The 10,559-nt window shown below is 31.2% G+C and overlaps 1 protein-coding gene across 1 annotated transcript; it reads right to left on the reverse strand.

The window, feature by feature from the left end:
• Positions 1–572: 572 nt before the first annotated feature.
• On the reverse strand, positions 573–10,256 carry LOC139523391 (uncharacterized). Its single transcript, XM_071317405.1, has 2 exons — positions 10,145–10,256; positions 573–1,698 (listed from the first exon to the last, which is right to left on the reverse strand). Exon 2 carries the CDS (start codon positions 1,655–1,657, stop codon positions 590–592), a length of 1,068 nt encoding a protein of 355 aa, XP_071173506.1. The 5' UTR covers positions 1,658–1,698; positions 10,145–10,256; the 3' UTR covers positions 573–589.
• Between the last annotated feature and the right edge of the window lie 303 nt (positions 10,257–10,559).

Below are 10,559 nucleotides of genomic sequence, written 5' to 3' on the forward strand. Positions count from 1 at the left end.
ATTGTTGAGAGTCTCGGAATAAACAGAAGTGTTGCTATAAATTAAGGATTTACTAGTGTTCATTTTAAAAAATCATACATGCAGTCATATGTTCAGACACTTTGGTATTTTCCTATACTACGATACAGGGTAAAATATTTTGCCCTATTTCATTTCACCCACAGACTTCAAAAGCCTGTAGATCATTTACCATAATTTCGGCAGATTCGAGATTTCTTTTCTCAATATTTAACCCAATTTTAACAAATAATGTCAATGTTAAATATAATGTAAAAGTCTGAGTCAACCTTTTCGCGCCATTAAAAAAACCTCCATATATCTCGAAAAGGAGTTCATTAAACTACCAATAGTTTTATTCCTTTAAGTTTACTTATGTTCTTTTGGTTTATAGTTTGAATTCTAAATTCCAGATTCCAGAATGTGCCCTTTCTTTTTCTTTACAAGTAAATAGTGAATCATATATTCAAAGCTTACATACACATGTTTTAAAACCATAAGTGACCATATATAACATGTGTCCGATTAAGTAAAATTTATGAAGCATTTTGACCGATAGTAATTTAACTTTAAAATCCTAAAACCAATTTTATCAGTGAAATACAACCTCATCATGTTTACATATATGCTGCATTATTAGTTTTGGTAAAATAATAACATCTCCTTTACTGTTATACTTAGTCTCAAATGAGGCACACTCTATCATGCCCTTCCAAATTGGCGTATTTGGCAATAAACCTGCTTTCCACATTACGGCTTTATTGCACATAAAATGAATTCTCTTCAAACCATTAGCTAATTGATGTACAGCTAAAACGGTCCCAGTTATGTCTATAACTTTAGCACCAATTTGTCTTGCATACCAAATAAGCCAATTATCAATGAGCGGTCTACCTATGACTAAATTTGGAACAAATTCCCATGGAAATAATTCATTTGTTATGTAATAATCAGCTGCAAATCCCCATGATATATTGCCATGTTTTGCTAATTCGTCAACATCACCAGTAGAATTTATTTCCGGTTCATGTAATCTCGATATATTCACGTCTATTCTTTTACCTACAACGAGAATTGGTCCTTTTTCGAAATAAGGACTCTTTGTAATTTCTGTCAGTGTTTTTACTAATCCGTCATTGAAAACTAAATCAGCATTAACATATGCGTAGAGTTTTGATTTCGTTGGTAAATCCATTGCTTCTCGAAACATCGATCTTAAAATTGGTGTGCCAAAGCACGCGGTTTCTTTAATAGGCAATGTAAGCCAACCACCCTCTCTTGCTAAAGTTTCTATTTCACTATCGTTTGTGAAAGCAATAGTTCTAACATTCCGGCTTAAAGAATGCCAGTTTTTCACTGCATTTGTATACACAACTGGTTTCTGCATGGACGGGTTCCAGGTTGTGAACATTGTCAACAATGGAATGACTTCCTGTTTACTTTTCCAAGTCATATTTAAATATTTTTCATAATTGAAATCAAATTTTACTTCACGTTTGTGAAATAATCTGATGGATACACACGATGGACATTTGACCATCATATCCGAAGCTACATGTATGAGAGTGAATATCGTCATTAAGAGTATCAGACTCGACGTAAGCAGACGCCAGTTTGGTTTGTAGTATGTTAATCGCATTGGAATAGTTTGCCATGGCATCTCCCTTTATTATGTATCTCATCTGTTTCCTTTTACGATATCTGAAAATAACGAAAATGACAACAATTTAGGTTAAACCTCTTAATAAACAAAATAATCTAAAATAATTGGACTTTCGCAACGCCAGATAAAAACTACACGAGATCATCTAGATTTTTCCATGAGAAAAAAACGCCTTTACTTATCGGTCTCTTAGCATGTTTAGGTAAGAAATTAACAAGTGCTTAGATCTTTTTTTTATTTATGGTATAGTTATATGTCATTACAACTCTTATCTCTTGAATGCAAGCTGTGTTTTATATGTGCCAAATTTTCCTTTGATTATGTTTTTTTGGATTTACTTTGGGTATGTTTACAAATGTATTCATGGACTCGGACATTATAACACCTTTGTTTATGGTCAAATACTTTTATTTAGTCTCTAGATAGTAACAACTAAATATGTACATGTACAAACAAAAATTGTTCCCAATGTAATTCTTCAAAAATAATTGAATCCCCAATTGATTTTTACGTTCTGTTTGTTGATATAGTTAAACATTTGATTTTGTCCAGCTTTATGGACCTCCCTGTTTTTTTTATATATCCTGGTAGTTCAATATTTGCCTTGATAATTATTGTCGCAGGGTCGTCATTTCAGTTTTCTTGGGGAACAGTACACCAATTGAACTTTATAGAACTGCGTTATCATAGCTTTCTCTAAAAGTTTACTATTTAATGTAATTATGCATCTTCTTGTTTGACTATCAATCACATTTCTTGAAGATGATAATAAAAGAATTATTTACCTAAAGTCTGAAAGCAATGTACCCACAGCAGGGTTATTAACAATTTTGCATTTGGATTTTTGTCAAATTTTCTTTTCTCATTTGTGTTTATAATAGTAACAGCCAAACACACTTCGTCATTTCAATGGGGTACACCCTGACAAGACAATACAATCCAACGATAAGTTAAATATATATTGTTTGTTGAACTTGGCGTTCTCTATATTCTGATAGATCAATAGTGCCAATAAGTCCTCCTTAGACTAATCACATAAATTTATCATATGCGAAATAAAAAGTGAAACAATTTTATTTATAAACCGTAATTTATCGTTCTGTGTTTAAAGTTTCAGATTTATTATTCTGTCTTAATCGCATCAAACGAATATTCGACCAGGTCATTTTATTTCTAGTGCAACAGAAATTTCTGAAAATATACAGTTGATACAAATTACTTATGTATCAGTTATGTTTAGTGCTTGAATATATACTCTATGTGTGTGACCTGGAGAGAGCTGTTTCATTGGCACTTATACAACATCTTATTATATTTAACTTGTTGTAAATTGAATTTCAATTCTTTTTCAAAAGGTATGATATGATACATATTGCAGAATTTCATTGAACATAAAATGTACGATCAATTGAACATAGTCATACCCTATATCATCTCAGTACGTGGCAAATATAACCTCAGAAAGAAAACAGGCAAATTGTACCATAAAATTTGATAAACAAATGTACAATTGTCAGCATAATGGCTACTTCAATTATCTTTTCAAATGTAAAAGTCGAAGTAAAGAGCTCAATGTCTAGTTTTATGTGTAGTTTTGGCTTATCTGTTGCTTGGGATTTCGTCTTTTCTTCTGTTTGACCATTATACCTCTTAATTATTTTATAAATATTGATTGCTGCTTCATAGATATAAGAAGCTGTGGTATGAGTGCCAATGCGACAACTCTCCATCCAAGTTACAATTTTTCAAAGAAAACTATTGTAGGTCTAAGTACGGTCTTCACCACGGAGCAATGGTTTGTTTGTACCCCTTTGTCAGTTTACGAATACATTGTACTAGAGTGTAGCGGTTTCTCCTTTTTCTACAAATTTTATCATTTTCTAAAGTCAGGCTGAATTTCAGCGATTTGAAAGTCCGATTTTATAACATTCTCGATTGAACTTTTCTTTTCTATGTTTTCCCCCCTAAAAAACAATTTATGTTGATTATAGTCATTTCAAAAGCACATACACTTAAAAGTCTCTTTTTTAAGAGCCAGTCTGTGATAAAACCATGCAAAATGGTCCAAATCCAAAATATTCCAATCAGACTGATATTTTGTATTTTAGATACCTTATATGTAATAACTATTTGTGCAAAATATTTTGAAAAAATATTCAGCCATTATTTGTGTATGCTGAACATTCGATAATTGTCTATTTCTGTACTGACAAATGGCCATTTCAAGCCTATTTTAGGGTATTTTGACCTGATTTGTTTTTGTTTTATAGAAAAAATACAGCTTAATGATAACAAATATCTTAACTAACAACTTAAAATGAAAGGAAATTATGATAATTCAAAAAGTTGTGAGATTTCTCAATACCCCTACTAACAGGTTGAAATTGCATGGTTTTGAAAAAGTGCCGATTCAGCAAAATTTGTATATTTTTAAAGGCTTGAATCTTGTAAGATCATGTTTTATTTTCAATAAAATGTAATATTTCATGAAGCTTATATATTTATCTACAAAATGCAAGAAAATGGTGCTCGGCAAATGATACCTTCCTACGAGAAAATAATAATTAAAGATAGGCGTGATGGCCATTTTGCCGATTTTTTGATTTTTTTATCTGTTTCATTAGAAACTTTTTAAAAGTATGTAATAGTCAAAATATAAGATAAATAATGACTGAACTAATGTTTACTGGTTATATTAATTGAATAAACCAAGTTTAACTTAGTTTAAATTATAAAAGATACTAAAGGAGTAAACCCGGGGAAACCGCTTTTTTGCATTTTTTGCCCCTAAAATGAGCATTTTTACCATATGTTTAAAATCTTAACTTATTCAAAAGTAAATTACTTTAGTAACTTAAAATGGGCTGTTTTATTTACAATACTATGCACACTCATGAGGTAATATCATCATGAGTTCTTCACAATTTTAGCATTTTATAATAATCTAGTTTTTAGACGCTTTTTTGTCTAAATTCAAAGTGGCCACAATTGAGTTCAGTCTTAAATTTTTAAAACATGTTGTATTTGATAATGATTCATAAAACTGTTTAACATATAAGAGATAGAGACTCAACATGAATGCAACCCCTTGCAATTTAGACAAAAATACTATCATAAAAGTACTAAAAATTCTAAGCACGTCTCCTTCAGATGAAATCGGGGTATTTTCTTTTCTAAAATAGTATGAAAATGTAGATAAAATTGTACAAACTGCGCAGCCTTGTACATCCATGTTATCTATTTCCAGAAAAGAGGAAGATTTAATAGTTTTGTGAATTTCATAGAAGTGTGCCTTTTACCTTGAAAAGTGCTATATTTTGTATATTGTGATAAAGCTTTATGTCAAATATAAAGAGACTACACCTAGTAGTTCCTGATAAATCTGGAACTGAAATTTTGTGACGCTGACATGAACCAGTTCGTTATCCCTATGTCAATTCTGGGAGAACAGTGGACATAACAGTAATGTTAAGTTTCCTCCTAGAATGTAATCTCTAGCAATTTGAGGCTTGGGAATAAGACATGTAAAATACAGATGGCCTATTACTACCAGCTGAGACAAACACAAATATTTCAAATTGCAATAAAATTTATTTCATAACCACATGTAATAACCAGATACTCCGCAGGGTGCAGCTTTATACGACCGCAGAGGTCGAACCCTGAACAGTTGGGGCAAAGTATGGACACAACATTTAAGCTTGATATAGCTCTGAATTTGGATTGTGATTAAATAGTTGACACAACAGAATGAGTGTGGTCTAAGAACTTAAACTTAAAAACTTTAAAAAAATTAATTTGACATTTACCCATTATGGTCCAATATCCAAAATCAAAATACATGGTCAGATTCAGCATATCATAGAACCCCAAGAATTCAATTTTTGATGCAATCAAATAATGTTCAATTTTAGACCCCATTAGACTTCAATGTGGACCAATTTGATAACCGGGCCCAAATATTAAAAATCTAAATACATGGTTAGATTCAGCATATTGAAGAACCCCATTTATTCAATTTTGTTGAAATCAAACAAAGTTTAATTTTGGACCCCGATTTAGACCAACTTGAAAACTGGGCCCATAATAAAAAATCTTAGTACATTTTTAGATTCAGCATTATCAAAAAAGCCAAGAATTAAATTTTTGTTAAAATCAAAATAAGTTTAATTTTGGATCCTTTGGACCTTAATGTAAACCAATTTGAAAACAGGACCAAAAATTAAGAATCTAAATTCACTGTTAGATTTGGCATATCTAAGAACCCCAATAATTCATTTTTTGATGAAATCAAACAGTTTAATTTTGGACCCTTTTTGGCCCCTAATTCGTAAACTGTTGGGACCAAAACTCCCAAAATCAATCCCAACCTTTCTTTTATGGTCATAAACCTTGTGTTTAAATTTCATAGATTTCTATTTTCTTATACTAAAGTTATAGTGCGAAAACCAAATATCTTTGGATGACGACGACGATGTCAACGGCAACGTCATACCAATATACGACCAATATTTTTCATTTTTTGCGGTTGTATAAAAACAAATATACACAGATAAATGGTTAAACTGTTGAGCAGACATACAATTACCCGTCCACGTCCACTTGTATTTTTGTCCATCTGATGAGTTAAGCCTTTTTCAACTGATTTTTATAATTCGTTCTTATGTTTTACTGTTATACCACTGTCCTAGGTTAGGGGAGGGTTGGGATCTCCCGCTAACATGTTTAACCCCGATACATTATTTATGTATGTGCCTGTCCCAAGTCAGGAGCCTGTAATTCAGTGGTAGTCGTTTGTTTATGTGTAACATATTTGTTTTTCATTCATTTTTTATATACATAAGGCCTTCAGTTTTCTCATTTGAATTGTTTTACATTGTCTTATCGGGGCCTTTTGTAGCTGACTATGCGGTATGGGCTTTGCTCATTGATTAAGCCGTACGGTGACCTTTAGTTGTTAATGTCTGTGTCATTTTGGTCTCTTGTGGACAGTTGTCTCATTGGCAATCATACCACATCTTCTTTTTTATATTGTCATTAAAATGGTAAGATTTTACTGTTTATATACATGTAATATTATGGTGGTCTACCGTAAAGAAAAACGTGCAAAATGGTCTAAATACAAGTTTTTAGTCATGAATGAACATGATGAAGGTATTAGCAAAAAAAAGTAAAAGTTTGATAGATCTGAAAAAATTTAACATAATAAAGTCATCAATATCTATTTTAACTAAATATTAAACAATTTTACAGCATCAGAATTTTTTGGGATAAAAACAAGCATTCTGTGAGTAATACATGACAATACATAGTCCCCAGCCCTTTACAAATTCATTGTAATGGAACAAAATTATAAGTTGATCTATAATTTGTCATGGTGTAAACTACATAAAAATATCGAGACAAAATCTTCAAGCAAAACAAAAAAAAAACTTGTTGAATTCTGACTATCTAAGTGAATTTCCTATGTCCAAAGACCACAACTCTGCACACAAATATCAGACTGGAACAAAACTGAATCACTAAATACCAAAGAAAAGTAAAAACATTCAAAATGTCATTTTGTCTTTAAAAAAATGAGTTATTTCCGTTTGAACAGAAATCTTCTAATGAATAAGTATTTCATCAAAAATTTAATTCTAGAGAAAGGGCTTCAACTGAACAAGGAGAAAAGCTTAAAGCGTGAGTAATGAATTCGACCTGTAACTTGTCATGATAAATCAATTAACCAAATATCAAATCAAAATCTACAAGCACAAAAAGTCTTGATTTGCCGAAATGACAGATAGACAGACTGACAGACAAACGCAGTGCAAACCTAAGTCCACTTAGACGTTAGCCGTTAGGGGACTTAAAATCAAAATCTCAAAGTATCAACAAACAAGAAAGAGATGTTCTTTGGAGAGGGAACATTCAAGATAATTTTGGAAAAGCTTTCAATTTTTTAAGAAGAAGGGTCACCTCAAATGTCTTTCTTTTATCTTTATTTAATCTGAGATATAAATCAAAAACTTTTATATGGCACATTATATATGTACATATAAATTTTTTTCGTAGATGAAAAAAAATGGCCCCTTTTTTTCATACGCTCTAATAGACACAGATTTCGAATCTAGACACGCAATGAGTGATTGCCCCTATAATTGGTTGCATTCCAATCAAAAGTTTCAAAGAGGAAAATTTTTTGAAGTACAAGTATGTTCACAACTCTGTTTCATATAACAAGCTTTTTAAAAGACTGTCATCAATTGAAAGTATGTGAAAATCAGGTGCTCCGCAGGGCGCAGCTTTATACAACCGCATTGGTTGGACCCTGAACAGTTGGGGCAAATTAAAGTTGGTCACAATGTTCAAGCTTGATGCTGTCTGAATTTGGATTGTGATTGCATTTTTGACAAACTAAAGGTTTTTGTTACAAAATAAATGTGGTCAAAGATCAACAAATCTATTGCAAAATACTGTGCAATTGAAGATTTCTTCTTGAAAATTTTCAAAATTTGAAATTTGAAAAATTTTGAAAAAAAAAGAAATCCCTTAACAAATTGTTTACAAATCCCCCCCACCCCTCTATTGAAACCCCCTTTAAGGAATAACCCTAAAACACAATCCAATCCTTTCCTTTTAAGTATAGAACCTTGTAGTACAATTACAGAGAGATCCATATATTTAAACCCAAGTTATTCTTTGGAAACTAGAAACATGCTTCTTTTAGGCCCTTTTTTGGCCCCTTATTCCTACATATTTCGGACAATTAATCCAAAACTAAGTCCCAGCCTCCCCTTTGTTATATGCAGCATTGTGGTACAATTTGAGAGAGATCCATACAATTACACACAAGTTATTGTCTTGAAACTAGAAAAATGCTTGTTTTTTGGCCCCTTTTTGGCCCTTAATTCCAAACTTTGAACCCATGACCCATTTAAATGAATCCGAACGTTCTACGTGTGGTTTTAAACATTGTGATACAATATCAGAGCAATTAAAATACTTATACACAAGTTATTATCCTTAAACTATAAAATGCTTGTTTTGGCCCCCTTCTGTGCCCTTAATTCCTTAACGGTTGGGTCCATCATCCCCAAAATCGACCCAAACCTTCCTTTTGTGGTATTGAACCTTCTGAAAAAAAATCATAAAGATCTATACACTTAAACTAAAGTTATTGTCCTGAATATTAGTCTACTTTGATCAGTTTTAGTTAAAATATTAAGGGGCAAAAACTATTACAATTAGTGCATTTTATAGATATTTGGGAGCATTTTTTTACCAATTTCACAATATTTGCCAGGCTAAATTTTTTTACTTGTCTTAGAACTGATATGCACCTTTAAAAAAATCCTAAAAGTTGAAAAAAAAAAATATGATCTTGAGAGAAAACACCTACTGAGTACATGTACTACATGCAAGTTATCTAATACATCTGTTGCACGAACCTCTCTGGCAACCTGCCAAAAGGTAAAAAAAATGTCAAAATGCATTTTTTCTTTTTTTTATATAATGTTCTTTGCAAAATATAACAAGATAATGCTATATTTAAGAGATATATCAATTATCCAGACCTTTAAAAAGTACCTACATATGGTTATTTTTTTTTTGCATTTTTTTATAATAATTCACGAATATGCAAATAAGGCTGTTAAATAAAAAATAGTGTGAATTTACAAAAAAATTTTTTTTATCTTAACTCCTAAATACCCAAAGATTTTGGAAATATATATAATGTTGCCCAGTTATAACTACCAATTTGGACGAAATTTGAGATTTTGCATGGTTTTATGGCAGACTGGCTCTTAACTTATATCACAACCCGGTAGCTACCATACAATGGTCAAAGCGATAAATATTGTACTCGGACACACGACTGAATTCATTTATTTTCTATAATAGTGGAGAATCGAAATAGTTGATATGTGTCAAATCTACAAAGAGTTGATAGTTACTAATAATATTACAAACACATGCGCAAATATGAAGAAAAATACCCGAAATGAATATCGGGAGAAAATAAGAGCACATGTGGTATTTCGCAAGAAAATTTTTTTTTCTACAAAAAGTTACAAGTGAGATCTCAGTAATAATTAGGGAATAGCCTATTGTCGCGATGCTTAAAGTTCAACATGTATACATACCTTCATATGTTTGATTGTGGTTTCATTGACTTGTAGGGTTGATGTCTGATTTGTGTTTATCCAATTTATTAAATTTAGACAATGCACTTCATCGAGTCGTGAACATTATAAAGTAACCTGCGATCAATTTTAGTCGTAAGATTTATGTGGAAAGGTGTCTAGGGAACTCGTAAGTGGTTGATTTGATTTTAATTTTGTTCTATTTTGTCTATATCTTTATGTTTTGTTTTTGTCGGGGGTACAATGTATACCCCTTATCTCAATTTATGTATGTATATCATAAAATTAAGTATCTATATAAACATAAAGTATCTATGACAAAGAAAAAATAAATATAAAAATTACAAAATTTTACCTTTATCGGGAATATATCCCACATCATTTTACTCAACATCATTAATCAACGAATTATCCAACATAAATTTGACATTTCTATAACAGTTAAGTCTTTTTTCATTTCGTCTAGGCGTAGATTTAAGGGACAATCATTATTATTTTGATTTGCATTAAAAATATCTAAGGTGTTACACGGCATTGATGACTCAACTTACTATGTGGTGGATAAATTTTATTACTTATCGACCGTCGGTGAAAAAAGGATGTCTTTTTATGCTATTTAGACCTTAAAATGATTACTTTATATCAGATTGTTTATGTCTATGGAATATTATGAACAAAACTATATCAAAACGTAGATTTAATTCGTTATAGTCCAGTAAAGAAAGAAAAACAAGTTTAGTGTTGTATTATTTGAAAAGAACGTAGTAAGG

Source organism: Mytilus edulis, chromosome 5 (genome assembly GCF_963676685.1).
Source record: "Mytilus edulis chromosome 5, xbMytEdul2.2, whole genome shotgun sequence".
In the NCBI taxonomy this organism is placed as follows: domain Eukaryota; kingdom Metazoa; phylum Mollusca; class Bivalvia; order Mytilida; family Mytilidae; genus Mytilus; species Mytilus edulis.

Bases quoted from the DNA above. Each gene is read 5' to 3' on its own strand.
- LOC139523391 (XM_071317405.1), bottom strand. From the start codon at position 1,657: ATGCCATGGCAAACTATTCCAATGCGATTAACATACTACAAACCAAAC.